The sequence below is a fragment of the Pseudogymnoascus verrucosus genome (assembly GCF_001662655.1).
Source record: "Pseudogymnoascus verrucosus strain UAMH 10579 unplaced genomic scaffold scaffold_46, whole genome shotgun sequence".
Classification (NCBI taxonomy): domain Eukaryota; kingdom Fungi; phylum Ascomycota; class Leotiomycetes; order Thelebolales; family Thelebolaceae; genus Pseudogymnoascus; species Pseudogymnoascus verrucosus.
This window is the reverse complement of record NW_017263697.1, coordinates 63,782-83,234: the sequence shown is the minus strand read 5'-3', so window position 1 is coordinate 83,234 and position 19,453 is coordinate 63,782. Positions and strand designations below refer to the sequence as shown.

The 19,453-nt window shown below is 53.0% G+C and overlaps 9 protein-coding genes across 9 annotated transcripts; 4 read left to right on the top strand and 5 right to left on the bottom strand.

The window, feature by feature from the left end:
* Window positions 1–1,288: 1,288 nt before the first annotated feature.
* VE01_08019 (uncharacterized protein) lies at window positions 1,289–3,565 on the bottom strand (the record flags this gene model as incomplete). Its single annotated transcript, XM_018277447.1, has 4 exons — window positions 1,289–1,946; window positions 1,998–2,351; window positions 2,400–3,208; window positions 3,323–3,565. The coding sequence occupies 4 exons, from the start codon at window positions 3,563–3,565 to the stop codon at window positions 1,289–1,291; spliced, it is 2,064 nt and encodes a 687-aa protein (XP_018127407.1).
* A 1,038-nt stretch (window positions 3,566–4,603) lies between these two features.
* On the bottom strand, window positions 4,604–7,613 carry VE01_08018 (uncharacterized protein). The gene is made up of 4 exons (XM_018277446.2): window positions 7,465–7,613; window positions 7,304–7,390; window positions 5,119–7,253; window positions 4,604–4,975 (listed from the first exon to the last, which is right to left on the bottom strand). The coding sequence occupies exons 1-4, from the start codon at window positions 7,484–7,486 to the stop codon at window positions 4,883–4,885; spliced, it is 2,337 nt and encodes a 778-aa protein (XP_018127406.1). The 5' UTR covers window positions 7,487–7,613; the 3' UTR covers window positions 4,604–4,882.
* Window positions 7,614–7,745: 132 nt separating this feature from the next.
* Window positions 7,746–8,815, top strand: VE01_08017 (uncharacterized protein). The gene is made up of 2 exons (XM_018277445.2): window positions 7,746–7,787; window positions 7,839–8,815. The coding sequence occupies exons 1-2, from the start codon at window positions 7,777–7,779 to the stop codon at window positions 8,635–8,637; spliced, it is 810 nt and encodes a 269-aa protein (XP_018127410.1). The 5' UTR covers window positions 7,746–7,776; the 3' UTR covers window positions 8,638–8,815.
* A 134-nt stretch (window positions 8,816–8,949) lies between these two features.
* On the top strand, window positions 8,950–9,806 carry VE01_08016 (uncharacterized protein). Its single transcript, XM_018277444.2, has 2 exons — window positions 8,950–9,174; window positions 9,255–9,806. Exons 1-2 carry the CDS (start codon window positions 9,051–9,053, stop codon window positions 9,701–9,703), a joined length of 573 nt encoding a protein of 190 aa, XP_018127408.1. The 5' UTR covers window positions 8,950–9,050; the 3' UTR covers window positions 9,704–9,806.
* Window positions 9,807–10,005: 199 nt separating this feature from the next.
* VE01_08015 (uncharacterized protein) lies at window positions 10,006–11,055 on the top strand (the record flags this gene model as incomplete). Its single annotated transcript, XM_018277443.2, has 1 exon — window positions 10,006–11,055. Exon 1 carries the CDS (start codon window positions 10,138–10,140, stop codon window positions 11,053–11,055), a length of 918 nt encoding a protein of 305 aa, XP_018127402.1. The 5' UTR covers window positions 10,006–10,137.
* Window positions 11,056–11,216: 161 nt separating this feature from the next.
* On the bottom strand, window positions 11,217–13,146 carry VE01_08014 (uncharacterized protein). The gene is made up of 6 exons (XM_018277442.2): window positions 12,795–13,146; window positions 12,642–12,714; window positions 12,491–12,573; window positions 11,842–12,436; window positions 11,658–11,789; window positions 11,217–11,603 (listed from the first exon to the last, which is right to left on the bottom strand). Exons 1-6 carry the CDS (start codon window positions 12,827–12,829, stop codon window positions 11,568–11,570), a joined length of 954 nt encoding a protein of 317 aa, XP_018127411.1. The 5' UTR covers window positions 12,830–13,146; the 3' UTR covers window positions 11,217–11,567.
* Window positions 13,147–15,341, bottom strand: VE01_08013 (uncharacterized protein). The gene has a single exon (XM_018277441.2). The coding sequence runs from the start codon at window positions 15,043–15,045 to the stop codon at window positions 13,597–13,599; it is 1,449 nt and encodes a 482-aa protein (XP_018127413.2). The 5' UTR covers window positions 15,046–15,341; the 3' UTR covers window positions 13,147–13,596.
* A 3-nt stretch (window positions 15,342–15,344) lies between these two features.
* On the bottom strand, window positions 15,345–16,637 carry VE01_08012 (uncharacterized protein). The gene is made up of 3 exons (XM_018277440.2): window positions 16,413–16,637; window positions 16,208–16,361; window positions 15,345–16,164 (listed from the first exon to the last, which is right to left on the bottom strand). The coding sequence occupies exons 1-3, from the start codon at window positions 16,420–16,422 to the stop codon at window positions 15,567–15,569; spliced, it is 762 nt and encodes a 253-aa protein (XP_018127412.1). The 5' UTR covers window positions 16,423–16,637; the 3' UTR covers window positions 15,345–15,566.
* Window positions 16,638–16,651: 14 nt separating this feature from the next.
* Window positions 16,652–19,411, top strand: VE01_08011 (uncharacterized protein). Its single transcript, XM_018277439.2, has 2 exons — window positions 16,652–17,146; window positions 17,204–19,411. The coding sequence occupies exons 1-2, from the start codon at window positions 16,829–16,831 to the stop codon at window positions 19,403–19,405; spliced, it is 2,520 nt and encodes an 839-aa protein (XP_018127416.1). The 5' UTR covers window positions 16,652–16,828; the 3' UTR covers window positions 19,406–19,411.
* Window positions 19,412–19,453: the final 42 nt, after the last annotated feature.

Genomic DNA, 19,453 nt, shown 5'->3' with positions numbered 1-19,453 from the left:
AGGCAAGCAAGAGCAGATCCATCGACAGACCTCAGTAAACTTGTTCTATGTACATGAGATGGAGATGACTGGACGGCAATGATCAAATGATGCATCACTAACAGTCGCATTTTTTAAAAGAAGCAAAGGTTTGCCTGTCGCCACAATCCATTCCGAGTCCAAGTCAAAACGCCACCGGACCGAAACAGGACAAAGCAAGCACTATGGAACGAGGTGAAGACCCTGCCAACAGTTGGGCATGCTGCGGATGACAACTAGATGGATTGCCAACCATGCGAGCCACTCTGGGAAGGTTGAGCAAAGTCTTTCTGTTTCAGCGGTCGGACGACGACGATGACGACAATGTTTAGCGACGGCGATGAACGATGGCGATGAACGGCGATGACGATGGGTAAAGGGGACAACGTGCACCGGCGATGAACTCCGATGAGATGAACGCCGGCGACGATCAACAAAGACGACGTTGAACAACGGGCGCGCTGATCGAAGGCGACGATCAACCACGGCGAGTACGAACACTAACGCCAATGAGCACCGACGATGAGCACCGATGATGAGCACCGATGATGAACACCGACGATGAACACCGACGATGAACGCCAACGATGAACACTGCCAGTGAACACTGATGATGAGCACTGACACCGACAATGATCATGGACACCGACGATGATGAACAACGACGGCGATGAACAGCAGCGACGATGAACGGCAGCGACGATGCACACCGACGAGGATGAACATGGCCGAGGACGGACACGAGCAAGGATGAGTACCAATGAGAATGAGCACCGACGGCAATGAACACCGACGAGGGTGAGCACCCGCGACGATGATTACCAACGACGATGATTACCAACGACGATGATTACCGACGATGACTACCAACGACGATGAGCACCGGCGACGACTATGACATCGACGGCGACAACGACGGCGAAGAGGCATGTATTGTGATGGCGTTGGGGGAAGCGATGTTAGGGATCTATCATATCCAAACGCGCTATCTGACATCTACCCAAGCCCGCTGAGCTCCAGTGTCATTGAGCTCCCCATCGTCGAAACGCAAGGAACAATCCATCCCCATGACCTCGAAAAGATGAATTTCCGGCAACAACACAAGATGATGGCTATACAAGTTAGAGGTATAAGTTGCACTTGAGGCGTCTTCCATTCGAGCAACTGTTGTCGATTCATACTTTACCCAAACTTCAATGAAACCCCAGAAATACCACGTATGAACGACGTTACGACCCTCTTAGCCTAGACGCCTTCAAACCGCCATTCTTCAATTCGTGTTCAGCAAATTCCTAATCTGCATCAAATATGGGATACTCCTATCCGACTCGGTCTGCAGCTCCCTCAGACTCTGCTGCCCTGGTGGCGGCAGTCTAAACCCAAATTCTGGACTTTGAGTATAAAACTCCTCCGCGAAGTTACCGTCGAATTTCTCACGCACGCCACGTAATGGTTGGTGATAACTCGGGCGGGTGCAGACGTCGATAAAATCATTATACGAATGGGCCGTACGCCCATTCCCCTGCTGCGTTAGGAGATAGTCAAGACTCGGCGGAAGTTTCAGCGAACAGGCAACGGCAGACCGCCGGAGTAGCTCCTGCAACGCCCCAGCGGCTGGGAATCCAACATTTGACTCATGGAGGACCTCAATACCAATTGTCACAGCCTCAGATCCATCTTTAATGGATGGATCATTGGTGGGTTTTGCTGGGAAGAAGCGGGCGATAAGGTGGCATATATTCAAGACAACGAACATCTGCAGGGCCGGCTGATAGCGGCACGTGTAGTGCAAGCGGTAATGGCGCTCCAGGAGAAGGAGAGCATGTTGTGCGTGGGACCACACGACTTCATCGACGAGCCTGGAGGGAAAGCCTTCCAACTCAAGTAGGGGGCACAAGAGTTGGACAATGGAGTAATCATAAAGGATTCTTCAAGTTTTAGTACGGGCTGATCCTTTCTAGGGTTTGATTGGTTCTTACAACAAGGACAGGACGTGTGGGAGAGCCTGGGTGGTCGTCTCGGCGTCACCAAGGACAGGCGGCAGCGCCAGTCGCCAGGCAACAAATTTACTATATTGTTCCAAAACGTGGCGAGCCGTTATGGTATTGGATAGCGGGCTCCATATCATCATGCTCACATTGTTGATGATGCTAATGAGCTTTATCTTCTCTCGATTCGTCGTGGCGAGGAGACTCGGCCAAGCTGGGCACTGGTCATCTTCGTATCGGTAGAAATGCCACGGCAACTTATCATGTGTAGCATCCTCGTGAGTATTTTCAACATCACGAAACCCTAAGATAGAGGGAAACTGAAAGGTCGATTGTGCCCATTCACTGATCGGATTAGCAGGGCTATTTGGGATAAGAACAAAGGGCACTAACACGTTTAGACATCGTATACCTTGGATGGTCTTCTTGAGTACATATGGCAGCTCATCGTTGGAGCTAGCCGACAGCTCAGCAATGCTTTCGGTGGCAAGCCTGAGATATGACGATGCGCGCAGTCCGAACCCCCTGCCAAGCTCCACCAAGAACATAACGGCTGCGGCCTGTATAGTTGTGATCGACTTATCATCAGGCTCGAAACCAGCAAGGAATGCCTCAGAAAATTGCGCACCAAGCTGGTCAGAGTCTAACTCGCTGTCTTCGGATTGGGTGTGATAATGGCACGCAAGGGCGCACATGGCGTTGACGAGCGGAGATGAGCAGTGTCTCTGCCTCTGGTGCTGATACGCGTCGACAAAGTGGCCTTCGCTGAAGAGTGTTGATACGGGATGCACCCAGGCGAAGTATAGCTGGAAGAGATGATCGAATGTGGCCGAGTCGTGGGTCACCGTCGTCCAGGAAAACCCTGACATAACTTGGGCGTCAAGTTCATACTCCGAGCCTCCAACGGCGGATGAGGGGGATCCGATGGGCGAAACCCCTTCCTGTTCCTCCGTCCCCGGGCGACCCAGGCTTTCGGCGATGCTCTCGATGCTCTCGCCATTGCTTAGAGCGCGAAGTATGTCGGGTGCCTTTTCACTGGACTGCAGCGTCCTAAAGATTCGTTCACTCAGTCGATTCTTAGTGCGAAGCTCGCGGATCTGTTTCATCAACTCCTCTTTAGCGTGCTTGATATGAACCTCGTAGACGCAAGGTGACGTCTCTGCTCGCGTCGTGCAGCGTAAACAAGGCGTATTCCCATCGCACTACGCATAAGACGTTAGCTTCGCGTCGGGGACGTCGGCCCCGTTAACCGAAGTTGAAGTCCAAAGTTGGACTCGGGGGGTAGCAAGCAATGGGAAGGGTGGTGGATGCTATACCTTTGCTCTGGCCTTCTTGCAGTTTACACAGGCGTTCCGTGTGATGGATACAGGCACTCGTCGTCGCTTGGAGGGTAAGGGACCCGGATCTCGCCCTTTATCGGTGTGGTGCTTAAGGCGAGGGTCAGAGCTTGTGGACTCGGGCGTCGACTGGCTGGGGTTACTGGCGGAAGCACTGGTGCTATCCGCCACTGACGGCCTTATGGTTCGGAGGGCTACTTTCTCCAAATCTCTGGGCGGCATTGCCTATATGAGAAGGGGCGCCTCGGATATAGCTATACAGGCGGCAACGTTCACTGCGAGCGGATCGTGGCCGGTGAGAGAGAGAGGATCGCGTCTCGTTGACCGAGGGCTTCATTGCTCAGACGGGCGAGAGTGATAGAAATGTCTGGGCGTGGCGGATGATATATGTGAGATGCACGACGTTTTAAAAAGGAGGCAGCTTAGAACAAGGTTTAGGTTAGGTTATCTACGCAACTCTTGATTCTCGCTTCCTCTTTTCAGGGAAATCGAAGCTTCGGGCGCGATGTATTTGATGGGTCTATTTCTCTTTGTGGGGGGAGGAACCCTTGAGCTCAAGGGAATAATAAGGCATCACATCGTCGATTTCCGGCACGGGATTAACATTGCGGCGCACTCTCGAGGAGTCATGGCACACCATGGGATGTCCCCGTTGGTCGCCTCCCATTTATTAGCCACATCTTCCTACTGTAGTGGCAATACATGCACCTGCATTTTACTGATGAGAGTAAGTTGAAAAGAGGCGAGTACATATAAGTACCAACCTGGACTATTAACCTATCTGGTGCGTTAGGCGCGCATACGGATGTTAGGCAAACCCCTAGAGATATTTACACTCCTAGGCAACTCAGGCATGAGTTCCTTCCAGGCTGGTAACTGAAGCTGGAATATTTGCCTTGGAATATTGACGCACGCTGATTGGAGCAACGGACATAAACCGGGCCCTAACGACATCATCGGTCGTACGACTTAATGTATTCGCTGTACCCACACCCTGATTTATGGGAACGGTACGAGCCAGTTACCAAATACTACCCGAACAGTACCATCCTACAGATATACTGTGCCAGCTAACAGTTACCATGTGCCTACTAACAGTTACCACTATTAACTGCACACTACTGCTAAAGACTCCGCGCATACTCCACACACACGGCCTCACGGTCGTATTTGATGCCAGCGAGAATGACGGAGCTACCGGAGATTCAGGGACACGATCTTCACTGCACGACCAATGCAAACGCTACAAGTTCATATCTGCGGTGGTAACGGTGGTAAACTCTGAGACCCATATGCTTGAGGGATATAAAGAACTATCTGATCCCGCTACATCACTCTGTTGGGATTGGGATATATGTGGAATACCATCATTCATGCAGCCCTTCCCTGTGTCAATCCATATATCTATACACTATACCCGGCCTGCTCCAAACAACCCCGCACTCGCCACTTATATATCTCCATGGCCATCTACCGCCATCTGCCGCCATTTATCGGTATCGTCCGCCAACTATCCGCCACCTACCGCCAATCTATCTCTCAAGCCGAGAGTCCTCTCTTCTCGCTCTCGGAGAAGAAGATGATCATTCTCCATAGTTTCTTTACCAGGACTTCAGCTTCCTCATCGAGGGCCTGGTACACCGTGGTAGTCAGTATGTGCTCCACAAAACAGGGTTTAGATGGTGGGTAGGGAGAGGTGGGGGTTGACGCAAAGCCGAATACATGGTAAGGTTACAAATAGAGGGGTAAACACAAAAAAAAAGAAGTAAGCTCACCCCTTCAAGCGCGTCGACCAACTCCGCCGCGCCACCACGTCTCCGCACGTGCTCCTCCACAACTTCCACTATCGTTTGCTCTTGAACCCCGAGGTACTCAACGATCTTGCGCTCCACAAATGGTCGCAGCTTCTCCTTGATCGTGCTCTCGTCCATAAACTCCCACTGTACCGTCCAATCCCACAGTCCCTGTCGGTCCGTAGGGATCTCAGCCGCCAAATCCTTGACAGCCTGCTCGCGCTCCTCATCGCTGAGGCCAGCGCCTCGGTCAGCCAATGCGTCGTATTTGATCGGGATAAGTTGGCGGCGCTGGGTTTGCGTAGCATCCTCCTCGTCTTCCAGAAGGCCTTCCACCTCTGCAACTGTACGCCGGGTCGTAGTCGCCTTCTGAGCCTTCTGCGCCGCCGCTCCGAGACTCAATTTGAATGGTTGCTGTGCCGCTCTAGCCGGCTCGCGCGCTCCTAGTTCCTCAGCCTGTCTGTCCAGGAAGTTATCTGCCATCCCTCTAGCAGCCTCCTTCTCGCTCCTCTCCCTCGCGCTCTCCATGTCCTCGTCTGCACGGTCAGCCGCATCTGCAGCCGCCTCCCTAGCCCTGAATGCCGCGCGGTTACGGTTCCACATGCTGCGGTCCGAGTAGTACTCCTCGATTCTCTTGTTTCCTTGCTCGTCGTCATTCCAATCCCGTAGTCTCTGCGCCATCTTCTCCTTGGCCGCAGTTGCCTTTGCATCCTCCCCCTCGTCACGCTCCTTCTCGCGCTCCACAGCCGCTGTTCGTGATCGCTCGCGGTTAAGCCATCTTCGCTCTTGGTCAAGGTACTGCTTCTCGAGTTCGGCCGCTCGCTTGGAGGCGCGGCGCTGTTCGAGCTCCGAGTCAGACGCCGAATCATCATCGTCTTCCCGGTTAATCCAGACGTTTCCTGATGCAGCGCCATTGGTACCACTGCCGTTGACAAACGAAACACCCTTTTGGTAGTCGCGTGGGATGTTGGAGCCCTTAGGGCCCGAAGGCGCGTTTGTGATGCTCCTGTCTCGTGGACCGAGAGGGATGTTGTTTGCATCACCTCCGAGCCTACTAGGTGCTGGGCCAGGCGATGCAAGGCGTGATGGACGAGAGGCAGCGCCGTTACGCGCTCGCTCAGCTGCTTCCATCTCCTCTTCGCGCTTCAGGCGCTCGATGTCCCTGCGGTTGCTACGGTCTCGGAAGGCGGTGATTTCTTTGGCGACGGTTTCGCGCATCTCGGCTGGGATATCGGCGAGCTCGTCGTCGACGGCAAGGGGGATGTTGACTACTTCCACAGCGTCGCCCGAGTCTTCGTTGTCGTGCATTTTCACATCGCCGTTGGAGTCGCTAGTCTCGACGCGCGTGGTTGGGTTGAACAGATAGTCTACCGCAGATTTGAGTGCGGCGCGGGCATTGTCAAGACGAGACTGCTCGGCAGCAGGGTCATCGCCTCGGGAGGAGTGCCAGTTCTCGAGATAGTTTAGAGAGTTGTCATCCACAAATACGAGAAGCTTCTTCTTTGCCGGCTCGTCTTTATCGTCTCCGTCTTCCTTCTTGGCCTTGGAATCTGGTGTTTGCTTCTTGAGTGGGATCTCAATGTCCTTTAAAACTTCAACCGCAGTAGACAAGCTTTCGGCATCCTCGTATTGCGCAAATCCAAATGAACATTCCTTCCCATCTGAATCAATGGCCCTGTCCCAGCGTCGTAGTCGCCCAGCAGAGCTCAGTATACGCTCGATACCCTCATTCCCTCCAGCCCCTTCCGTAATGCCTGCCACGAAGATAGTGCGAACAATCTCCTCCTTCGTTGGAGGGGCAAGCGCCATCATGCTGTCCCTGAGCGCCTGACGTTGCTGCTGCGGGTCCAAGCCCCTGTCTGCGCCCAGTCCCGGTCTACCACCGCCTGCAGACTCACTCCTCCCATCCCTTCCTCCGGGGCCTCCACCAACAGGTGTAGATGGTTTGGCCGGGCCTGTTCCAAGGCGTATAACGGGCGCGGAGAAGTTGATATTCGGCATGACCGTTGGACCCTGGAAGCTCGCTGGCAATCCGCTCGGTCGACCGCTTTGCACGGCGTTCGCTTGGTTCATTCCTGGAGGTGCGGTACCGGGCGCGGACATGCCTGGGGCGCCACCTGTTGGGGTTAGTTTTTGAGGCTCAGTTTGGGGCACGCGAGCAACTTACCCATACTGGGAGGAGGCCCCATTCCTGGAGGGGCTCCAGGGGCACCTGGGAAGGCGCCAAAGCCTGGTGGGCGGCCAAAGGGAGCCTCTGGGAATACGTTAGCTGTGAATATGAAGTGCGCAGCCTGACGTTGAAGGCCAGGCCAATGGAGGGTAACCTACGCCCATAAGGATTGTACGCCATGAGGCTGTGAACTTGGGTTTGCTAATTTGGTACAATGCTGTAGATTCTTAAAACGCAAATAAAGAAGCACCTAGTCAAGTTCAGTTCAGATCCGTAGGTGTTTATATCCGTTGAAGAATGTCGCGAGTCGTAGTCGCAAGTTGAGGCTGCCAAAAATCGCGGTTTGGCCAGGTCCCGCACGAGCCACACCACGGATTAACTTTAGCGCGGCTCGGGATCCCAAGATTCAAAAGTTCGTTGACCTCAATCACCACCCGCAGTCAAAGGGCTTCCACTCCGTGCGATTGGAAATGCTCAATTCGTATGTCTCAATTGATTTGTATAGTGCGAGAGGATACTGACTTTACACTAGACCCATGATGGAACTCCGGAAAGCCGCGGACGCTTTACTGCGCTCCCAAGCGTCTCCGTTGGCGCAGATTCTCGCACCCTCGACATCGACAAGATGGGCGACATCTTCCATGAGACTCTCGCAGCGAGCCTTCTCATCCTCTACTAGACGATTTATCGCAGACTCGAACCAATCAAACCCAACCTCAGCGCCTACCAATGCCAACCGTGGCACCCAAAACTCTCCTGACACCCAGACCAGCTCTCCTGGCTGGGCCGCAGGTGCACGCAGCAACCGCTCATCTTCGCGCATCCTCCCCTCGACATCGTCTGAAAGCGCCGACGCCGATTCATGGGATAGCGGTATCAGCAGCAACAGCGCTGCTCAGGATCTCCTGACGGGCTTCAACGCTGGCCGCAAAGAGCGCGGAGCCAACTCCCTACTCAACAGCAAGAAGTCGATAAACCTGAACCGCATGCTGTCTCCTAACGTGAGCGACAACGATCTCAAGGATGTGATTAGCAACCTGACTGCGTCCGTCACCGCTCCTGTTCCACCGAAGCCTGCGTTGCGGCTGAATGCGAGGACCGGCCGGTCGGTTGTTGTTGCTGGAGGTGTTGATATTGGACGGAGCTTTAATTTGTTGGGGATGAGCTGTTCTAGGAATAAGGTCAAGCTGGACTTCAACCGCCAGAAGTTCCACGAGAGAGGCGGCCTGAAGAAGAAGAGACTAAAGAGAGAGAGGTGGCAGCGGAGGTTCATGGCTGGGTTCAAGGCCACTGTTTCAAGAGTTAAGGAGATGAAGAGGCAGGGCTGGTAGATCCCGTGTTTGTATATTATGGAACATGTATTGTAAGTGTGGTTTTATGGTTGGCCTACGGCATGGAGTGTTATGGTGATGTGAAGTGTACTTTATGATAAGTTCTTGTATGGTCAGCTTGGCCTTATATAACTACACATTGTCTTATACCTTCCCATTACTACTTGTTTTTGACCTGTTTTTGACCTCTACATATGACATTGAAGATGTATATGCTCGCGGGTATTTAGACGCTCTGGTCGCGCCTAATCGCGCGTAGGTTACTGTCGTCATTTTTGATCGAACCTGTCTTGGTGGACCCTGGGCGGTATCAGATGGCAGATCGAGGAACATTATCCACAGCCCCGCACTCTGGCCAGGAAGTTATACCATAGCTATCCTTACAATTCTACGTATAAGGACATAAATTGGCGATGGCGTCTAGCATTGCCCCAGCTCCGGTAATCCCAGGCCGCATAACAGCGGATGCACTATCAAAGATCTTGTTAAACCCATCTGAGAGCAACAAGGTTGCAGTTATCGATGTGAGAGGTGAAGGTGTGTGCCCACATTCCAACGACACCATTTCTTATTTCGTACGTGCTTTTTAAACTTCAGATCTAACTTCATTTTGTAAGATCACATCGGCGGCCACATCCTCTCCTCCATGCATGTGCCCTCCAACACTCTCGACCACGCCATTCCCTCCCTAATCCGCAAGCTTTCCGATAAGGAGATAGTGATCTTTCACTGCGCATTAAGCCAGGTTCGAGGTCCCAAAGCAGCGGCTCAGTATATGCGCGAGCGACACCGCTTGCTGGGACCACAGGGCGCTGGGAGGGGAGACGTGGGGAAGACGTTGGTGAAAAGCAAGGTTCGGAGTGAGGCAACGGAAGGTGGAGCTTCGGATTCCAAGAATGGCGAATGGGTTGACGAAGGGACGGCAGAAGAGAAGGGTGAGGAGTCAAAACTGAAGGAGCAGAAGGTTTATGTGCTGGATAAGGGGTTTGAGGGATGGCAGGAGGTTTACGGAAGAGACAAGAGGTTAACTGAGAACTGGTCTGAGGAGTTATGGCAATCTTGGTAGAATATATTAATTGGAAGGGTTCTCTTGCTTTTGCCACATCGTTGTGTAACCAAGAGAATTATTTTACTTACAGTTACTGTAAATATTGCCATATGTGCAGTCACTCACAAGTAGGTTTGGCTGGTTGAATATGGTGGTCCACTAAGGATAATGACCCTCAAACTATTGGTTTTGGTTCCCGCGGGCACCTGTCAAACCCGACGTCAATCTCAGAAGATGCTGTATCATTCGATCATTTATGTTTACATCATTTGTAGGCTGAAGTGCAGTAAAACGCTATCATTCCATCATGTCCTCAGTAGAAACCCTCTTTAGAGTATGGACAAATATAGGGGTCGTCTCCTCTCCTCATTTACAAACACTCTCATTTCTCAATTCCATGAGACGCATATAGCCACCTAAACCTACGATCACCAGCTTTCGTCCAATTCGACATGTACATAGACCCGCACGTCCTCGCCCTTAAATCCGAATCAGATGATCCTAGCAACCTTGGATCATCTCTCTACAGCCGCACCGACGACAATGGCTCACTCTCACATGAAATTATACGGTCCCTCGAGTCCTTTGACCCCCTGATTCCAACTGATACCTCCCTCGCCGCCGAGATCACCCCAAACACCGCAGACGTGCACCCCCGCAAGCAACCATCCCTCATCTCCTCACACATCGGCATCTTCCTCTCCTCCATCATCGGCATCTGCGCCTGTCTAATCTTCTTCTACTGGCTCCACGGCTGCTTCAAAGTGGGCGGCCCAGCTCGACCCCGCGGGCTAACTCGTCCAAACTCTGGCTCTCCACGTCCAGGGATCCTGACTAGACTCCGTCGGTATTTCTCAAAGGCTCAAGCCGAGGGGAGACGGAAATTGACTCCCAAGAGAGCGAAGCAAACGAAAGACAGACATGGGCCGTGCGGCTGCCATTGGCAGGACTCCGAGAGCGCGTATCCCGTGCGCGACTATGGTCCGTCGGGCGGGGTGGCAGGACTCAACATGCCCTCGCCTGTATTGGGAGGTGGGCGCATCCGCGGGCCTTCGTGCAACTGGGACCCGTCGATGCCTAGCCGGTACTCTAACGCAATGCTCTACACATCGTACGGGGATTCCGGCTTGCGAGGGATCGGAGCTGCTGAACCGGGCATTTTCTCGGGTTTGACGATGCCGGCGAGATCGTTCATGAGGTGTGGGAGGCGCTGGACGGGAGGTAGGCCGGGCGAGGAGACTTACTTCATGGATCGGGCTAGAGGCTATCCCACTATATCTGAGGTGGGGTTGTTTGCCGACGAGGGGTTGCGAACGCCGCCGCCGAGATATGATGAGATGTATATAGATGGTTCGAGACGTGCTTTTTAAATTTTTGGTTGGGCTGTAGGTATATGTTTTGTAATTCAAGGGCTGCGAAGTGCAAGTATGTCTCCAGGTTCGCCCAAGGAAAATGTTAGATCTATTTGAGAATTAATTATCAATTTTTTGAATTGTTAAATATGAGAATGCGAAATCAAAGGTTGCAAACCACCACATTGATAAATACCTCCTGGACAACAACACACATTTATCACACCAAATAAAATAATGCACAATCGACGGTCACTTCGTTTGAATTCATGGTATGATAACAAAAAAGCAATCAGGCGTGGAAAACAAAAGCTTCCCAGAACAACACCTGGAGATACGCCCAACATTGGCAGTAACGCACCCGGTAAACATCACGAAGCCATAGCTATATTTAGTGCCATGTCCACAGTGACCGATCCAAAATCAATACAAACAGAAACCTGAGCGGGCCTCCCATCAATATGTCTTCGGCGGAGCCTCGGCATAAAACCTCCGTATTCAACTCAACTCATCTCGTCTCGCACTCTTCTTCACGACGTCCCCTCACGGCTCTTGCGGTAGCTGGCCTAGAGTATCCTCATCAGCAGAGTTTAAGCACTGTATTGCGCGGCTCTATTCACCTCCTGGTCAACCTGAAGGTTGTCCACAACCGGGGCGAGTTCGCTCAGGATCTCGTATGCCTTCTTGTGGAACTCCAACTGCGCGGCGATCAAGTCTGCGAGGTTGCGGAGCGGCTCTGGGGTGTCGAGAACCTAGGCAAAAAGGTTAGCACTTAAAGTTGCAAAAACAGCAATCGATACTCACATTCTTCATGACACCAACAGCCTCCTCGGTCTGGCCAACGAACTCGTCCTCAGCCTGCTCAATCTCGACCTTGGCATCCTCAGAGGTCTCGGCCTCCTCATGGTGCTGCTGATCCGCCTTGCCAGGGAGCTTGAACATGCCACCCTTAGCCCTCGTCTTCGCCGCATCAAGCAACAATCTCGAGTTCTCGACGCTCCTGCGCGCCCTCGTGGAGAACATCAAGTTGGTGTTGAGGGTAGTGTTCCACCCCGCCAGGAAACGGGCCTGGATCTGTGCGTCCTGCGTGAGCCTGGCCTCGCCAACCTGCTCGCTGGCAAGGGCATACTTCTCGAGCGCGGTTGCAAGAGGGTCCTCGCCGGCGCCGGAGTGCTGTTGTTGGAGGAGCTGGCTGCTGGCTAGGGAGGCGCGGGCAACGGCGTGGGCGAAGGTCTTGGGCTGGGGCTTGGCGACGGGGGGTGCGGTGAGGGCGGCCTGGGCTTCGGCGGCGCTGGTGGCGGTGGAGAGGAGCTGGATCTTCTCGCTGACGCTGCGGCCGAGATCGGTGATGTTTTCGCGGATGTTGGTGTAGTCGTAGCTCTCGTTGGAGTATTGTGTTCTGCGCCTTGGTCAGTCTTTGTGCAATGGCGTTATTCGATCCATGGCTACATACGTGACCTGCAGCATCTTCTGGTGAACCTGCTTCAAGGCATCCACCCTCTTCTCAAGCTCAATGTAGTCCGGAGGAAGCTGGGTCTAGTATCTGTCAGTAGATGCGCCTGGAACCCTCCTCCCTTCCATATGGGGCAAAGAATATAACGCACCCTATCCTCAGCTTGTCCAAGCTGCTCCTTCACATACTGGGTCGTGCGAGTGGCAAAGGGCGTGAATGACGAGCTTCAGGGTCATGTCAGCACCACAATCCCTTCGGGTTTCATAGGCAGCAATAGCCCGGCGATGGATCAGAGTTGTCTTACCCGATGCTCTTTCCGAAAGCTGACACCTTGTCCATGATTGCTAGCTGCACAAAGAGGTGTACTGATGACAATGAATGATGGATTATAGATTTGAAGATGCTACGTTTGCGTTGTTTACTTGTAATCTCGTTGCTTGGAGGTATCTTAGGGAGCTTCGACCATTTCGCTAATTTGGATTGGTGCACATGGGTGTCGACAGCTAAGATCACGTGTCATTACTTTATATGGCACTCAAGGACGGTTAGAGGGATTCATTCACTTGTGAGATACTGTGAGTAACATCTATTCATGCGATGAGACACTTCATAGCTGGATTAAAAAACTAGAGTTTTCTATGAAATGTGATAAAGGTTCACCCGTCCCCACCAGAGGTCATCCATGAAAGAAGCTCCCAGGGTATCTGCATATGCACACTGAGACTCCTTGCGCACAAATTCCGAAATCCAATGCGACAAAAACGCCTCCAAACGCACCAAGCATACAAAAAAACAAAGACGCTTCCGTTTCCATGCATACAAGTACAGTTTAAATCCGATCACGATGGGCAGTTCCTATGGAGGAAATATGCCGGCGCAGCTTGTTATGCTCCATTCAAAATGCATCGCCTGGATATAGCTGATCGGTGCGGGGTATAAAGCAAAAAAACGAAGTGCTTGCCGTTGATAGTGTTGGTAATAGCCATGTCGTACAGTCGCTCGGCCATATATATTCGTTCGGCAGTCGCTCACGAATCGCTCTTCCTCCAAGGGTATCATACGCATCGTTCATATCGTTGTGTTCAACCAAATTCCCCCGCTACTGTTCACCGCCAGCGTCCTTTGGACGGCGACGAAACCGGTTCCTCAAACCCCTCATCCATATCGGTATCCCCCATCCCAACCTCGTCGACATCCTTAACCTCAAATGTAGTACCGAGCGCCTCTTTCCCCTCGCGGATCATTGCCTGAAGCTGCGCATTGAGCTTGCTCATACTTTTGTCTGCTTCAAGATCTTCCTTGCGTTTCTTGGCCGCCCATTTCTGTGCTTGGATAGCTGCAGGGCTCGCGGCAACGGCGCTTTGGGAGTTTGACGAAATGGGAACTGGGATCTTTGAGCCGCCGGGCGAACGTGGGGAAGCGAAAGACGCCGGTCCGGAAGAGCGCAGACCTGGAGAGCCAGCATGAGATACCGCAGAGGCGCGGGTGTGCAGTAAAGGACGTCTATGGCCTGGTCTTGCTGATGGCCGACTGGCTGTTGATGGTGTGCCGTTTGGTTGCCGACGGCTTACGCTTGAGGACGTGGGCATACTGTACCTGCCTGCTGGCTTGGGTGTTGCAGTAGCTGGGGTACTGGGGACCACAACCCAATTCTTTCCAAGGCCAGCATCACTACTGCCAGCATCAATCTGTCTCCGCTTCGTCGCGCGCGCCGGAGTGCCTTCAGGTGTTCCGCGATCCATAGGGTCCACGATACAGATACTCTCATCCGGATATTGCCCCGGGACGGGGGTTGATGAGCGGCCGCTCGTGTCGTTGAACAACGTCGCTTTCCGACTTATTTCCGACTCCCAAAACTCGCTGTCATTCTGGTTGTCTAGTTCTGTCTCGATAGTGTGATAGGGGTCGAGCTGATATTGTTGTCCTCCACCCGCCGTGAATCCGCTGAATGCCCCAGCCTTGCAGAACTGCCACACACGGCCGACGACACCCCCAACGACGTCCAACGCTGTCTTGCTCCAGCCCCCACTGGTGCTTTGTTGCAGGGATGGCACGCGCGCCTCTCCGTTGGTCTCCATACTCGCAGAAGATGGCAGCCGTGCAAAACTGTGGTATTCTGTCTCGAAGTGAGGTTTGGCAGAGCCACTGGGAAGGTTCCTGCGATAGCCAGTATCTGAGAACTCGCTCTCTTCAAAGTAGTGGGCCGCTGCTGCCGACGGCGTATCCAAACCACCAGCTATTTGATAGCGCGTGTTGACAAAGGGTAGCGGCGACCCTGGATCCAAGCTTCCAGACATTGCGATAGAGTCACCGGTTGGGTAGCCGTTGGACCAGTCCATGGTTTGGGAAATCGGCGTGGCTTTATTACTCGCTGTTGAATCATGACGACTTCTTTTCTTCGTCACTATGAGAGGTTTGTGTTTTTCCATCATTATCGAGGTTGCTGGTTGCGCAAGGTGAACCGAAGACGAAGCTGAGGAAGTTCGTGGTGGTTGGAATACATTCGCCCTGCGACCCACCCTCTGTCCATCGTGTGTGTTGAAGGTGGTCGACATCGTGTGCAAATATGGTGTCCCCAGAATCAAAGCATATCATGTAAAGCTCATGCGCCGTGTAGTTGCTTGTCGTCGTCGCTCTCTGTGATGCAGTATTCGTTGTTACTGTCTTGTGTTGCCCTGCGAGCTGGGGTTGTCTCTAGTCGCAAGGGTATCACCGTGGCAGAACGGGGCTGACCGCCTTGCGAGGCGGGGTCTTTGGTCACGATGAAGAATAGGTACAACGGCTGATACATGTACTTGTGAGATTCATCATTTTGAAGACAAAGGGGCTGGTTTGCGACGAGGTTTAAAATGGCATGGATTTGAAATTCATCAATATGCAGGGCGATAGGGAAAGTTTGATAGCTTGACCGAGATCCACATAATTGCAGGGGTCTGGTTGCCATAGCAAATTCGCAAAATGAAGCTCTAGTCTAATCGATAAGATTGCACAGTTCAAGTGAAGTAAATCTATAAACACAACCAAGCCACCATCCGATGGATAACAATGTCTAAATATTTCATCCCTTGGTTCCACTCTATTTTCCCTCCTTGCCGTAATACTCGTTAAGAGTCGCGACGTGTTTCTCACGCTTCTCAGTCTTCTTCTCATCGCCCTCATTCGAGAAATCAGTGTACACCCCGCCATTTGCCTTCCAAAACTCCTCTCTCTCCTTCATCACAGCATCACTCCATGCCTTAACTTCTGGCATCTTAATCTTCGTTGCGACCCAAGTGAACTCCCCCAGATCAAGCTTTCCCTGCTTCGACTTTTCGTATTCGAACATCTGTAGGATAAGCTCGATCTTATCCACGTCATGGACAAACTGACTTTCCAGGGTCACGCTGTCCTCATACTCTTGCCAGATTGCCATTATATCCTTGCCGGTCATGCCGCCGTTGACCTTCCCGAGGAGGCCATTGACGAAGTAATCCATGGTCGTTGACTCCCGTCTTGACTTCTCTGGCTTCGATACGCCGTCCATTGGGGTTATGTCTCCGACAAGAGCCTCAGCCATGTCATGGATAAGGGCCATCTTCGTGCAGTGGGGGATGTTGAGTTTAGACGATAACGAGGGCGGCGCGAACATGGTAATGAGAGACATGCGGTACATGTGGTCTGCGATCGACTCTCCCCTGAGGGGTTAGCGGGGTAGAGATGTTGCAGAGGAATACATACTGGTCAATGCCGAATCTCCTCCATCCCTCTCTCTTCGTAGTTTTTAACTGTTGAAGCATGTGGAAGAATGGAACTGGCGACTCAGATCCGGACTCTGGTGCCCCGCCAATCATTGACGCGGCAACGTCTTCAACAGCCCATGGCTTTTCGGAGTCTGAAAAGGGTCAACAGGATGAGCAGCGTAATGGCGATCGAGGCAACTTACTTGCGGACATCTTGTAACTGTTGATGCGATGTGGGGGTGTGATATTCAATCTCAAGCGGGGTGGTTTCTCTCTCGTCCGAAAACTGTTGCTGGCCGCGACGCTGAATATATGCTTCTCAGAGGATCTACTTCCAATCTTAAACAACAGCAAGCTTGTTTTGACAGCAAACCAAGCCCAGGCACACGTGTGAATCGGAAAGGCTAAGAATCTCTAGATTACCAAACATTAGTGCGGGGAGCTGCTCGCATCGCAACGCCAAGCCCGCCCTTTCAGCCTTGTCCACCCAGAGCCAAACCCCTGTCCTTTGTTTACCCTCCCGACATTTCGGCAGACAGACAGACCGCCCTCACACGCAACCCCAGAACCACCAAACGACGCAACTCCCCGGCATGCACCAGCCCGGCACTTCCTCACCATGTCGTCGGCAGCTACCGCAATCTCCTCACACACACGCAGCAAGAGCCTGCGTGTCCCCGTCTCAGACGCCTCATTCCTGAAACGGTCAGTGGTCGCGCCGACAAACTTGCAACAAGCAGCCGGACCGTCGCATGTTGCTCTTTTCTTGACGAATTTGAGATTGCTGGATTTGGATAAGAGACAGGATTGGCCGGGGATTACGCCGGTGACGTTTGCGACGAAGGATTCGCAGCAGAATATTAAGAAGCGGATTCAGTGTGTGGAGTGGGCGCTTTTTCGGCTGTTTGAGATTTGGGAGCCGGAGGAGGCGAGGGAGGTGGGTGGTTTTTTTACCAATTATTAGGGGAGACGAACTAACGTGTGCGTCTTGTAGAAACTTCAACCGTTCTTTCCCCCACTCGAACCGCTCCAGTCGCTCAACTTGCGCACGGCACTCTTTCGATGTCTCGATCAGGCGAAGAAGAATGGCACCCTCGGGCGAGATGCAGTCCTACGAAAGACGATGCTAGATGAGTGCAAGGGCGAACGATTGGAAGAAGTCCTATCCGTTTTCTCCACCGCCGTCGTGAAGCGCTCAGTTCGCGAGAATCAAGATGGCCCGGAGGCAATCGCTCTCCGTCTGGCTATGGAGAACTTCTCATACACCGGTGACCGCGCTAGCCTGTCAGCGCTGGTATTGGCGCACAAAAGCAGCTTGCGGAAGAAGATCGAACAGAAAGATCGGGCAAAGGGGATATATAACGATTTCTCGGGGCTACTGGAGTTGAAAGATCGGCAGATAACGAGACGCAAGGAGCAGTTGAAGGTGGCTATTGAGGAGGATGAGAATACGGAACATATATCGAAGGCGGAGATGTATGAAGTGCAGGAGAGGGCACGCAAGAATTGGTATGGGAGTAATGATTGGCTTGAGAGTATATTACAGAGTGACAGGCAGGCTCAGACCGATACCCTGCTCTCGGAACCATACGACCAAGTGTGGAAATACGTCGAGAAGGGAAGGATTGGGGAGATTGAAGATAGCCAGCGCAAAGGCCTGTTACAGCAATTGGACGCCAGGGTCAAGGAGCAGAAGAACCGCTACGAAACGTGGCAGAATTTCGAAAGGTCTATCAAGGCCAGGAGGTCAGATTCTGGCAAGGTGGATGTTATGATATCTACTAAGCCGGCCAAGGATCTTAGTATTAGCTTTGGGGCACACGAATCGTTGCAGTTGCCGAGCAATCCTCTGCAATCATCGAAAAGCTGGCAGCCGCTACCTGAACAAGCAGAGTTGTTAGCAAATCTTCAGAGGGAACTCGCGGATGTTGGGAAGCCGCAGCGTTACGAGGAATTACCAAGACGTCGGGTTTCTACGCGAGGAGGGTCTCTGGAACCGCAGCCAGAAGTACAGAGCAAACCTCAGCCTCAGGATGATGAAAAGGACTGGGAAAGCAACAGCGACAGCGACAAGCAAGAAACTCCCGTTCCCCAGCGTCGACACACTCGGCGTAGAGTAGAGCGGCGGAGAGTCGTAGCACCACCACCAGAATCGTCAGAGACTGAAGATGTGTCTGACAGCGACGATCAGGTTGTTGAGCAGGAGACGCCAATTCCCCAACGACGTCCATCGCGACTCATGGCTGAGCATCGAAATGCGGCAGCACCTCCGCCTGAACCATTCTCCGAGATCGAAGAAACCGACAGCGACAATAAACAGTTTGAGCAGATGACTCCTGTTCCCCAGCATCGCAGTGCAGTACTCCCGCCACCATCAGAGACCGATGAAGCCACCGATAGCGACAATCAACCAATGGAGCAGGAAACCCCAGTCCCCAACCGTCAATCTTCACGCATCATCCCAATCTACCGCACCGCATCACCACCACCAGCAAACCACCCCTCACTCGAAGCCTCACCCATCCCCTCCGACCAGCCTTCACCACCCGTTCCAAGGGTGTTATCAACAATCTCCGACATGCCACCTCCCTCACGCACACCCTCCCCATCTCTCCCCTCCCCAGACACGACCCAACTCCCCCTCTCAACCCCCGCCACCTCCCCCTCCCCCCCCAAACCGCGCCACATCCTCTCCCTCGCCGAACGAACACGCATGTCCATGTCTCGCTCCCTTCCACGGGCTAGCGAGGACTTCGATTCTCCACCCGATTTGCCTGCGCCACGGCTGGGGTCAAGCATCACGACAGATCCAGAAATCAATCCAGCAGCAGCAGCAGCCGCAGCAACAGCAAAACGGCACGAAGACCTCCTCGCGCGAACGAGACAGTCAATGTCCAACACCGCCGCCGTAGCTAAATCCGCACAACTCGAGCGCCGCCGCAGCGTCAAGACTGCTGCGAGGAAGAAAAGAGAGAGCTTTATGCCTGTGAGACAGAGTCTGGCGCCGTTTGATGAGTATGCACTGGAAGGGGGGGTGGATAGGGAGGCGTTGATAGAGGAGGAGGAGGTGGATATGGAGGCGGTGTTTATGAGTCGGCCGAGGGTGAAGACTAGTCCTGCTAGTAGTCCGAGGAAGGCGTGGGGAGAGATTGGCGGGGGGAGAGAGGAGGAGGGGAGTTTGAGTCCTGGGGCGTAGAGGAGGATTCTGGGTCTGGGTTTGGATTCTGGGGTTGGGTTGTGAAAG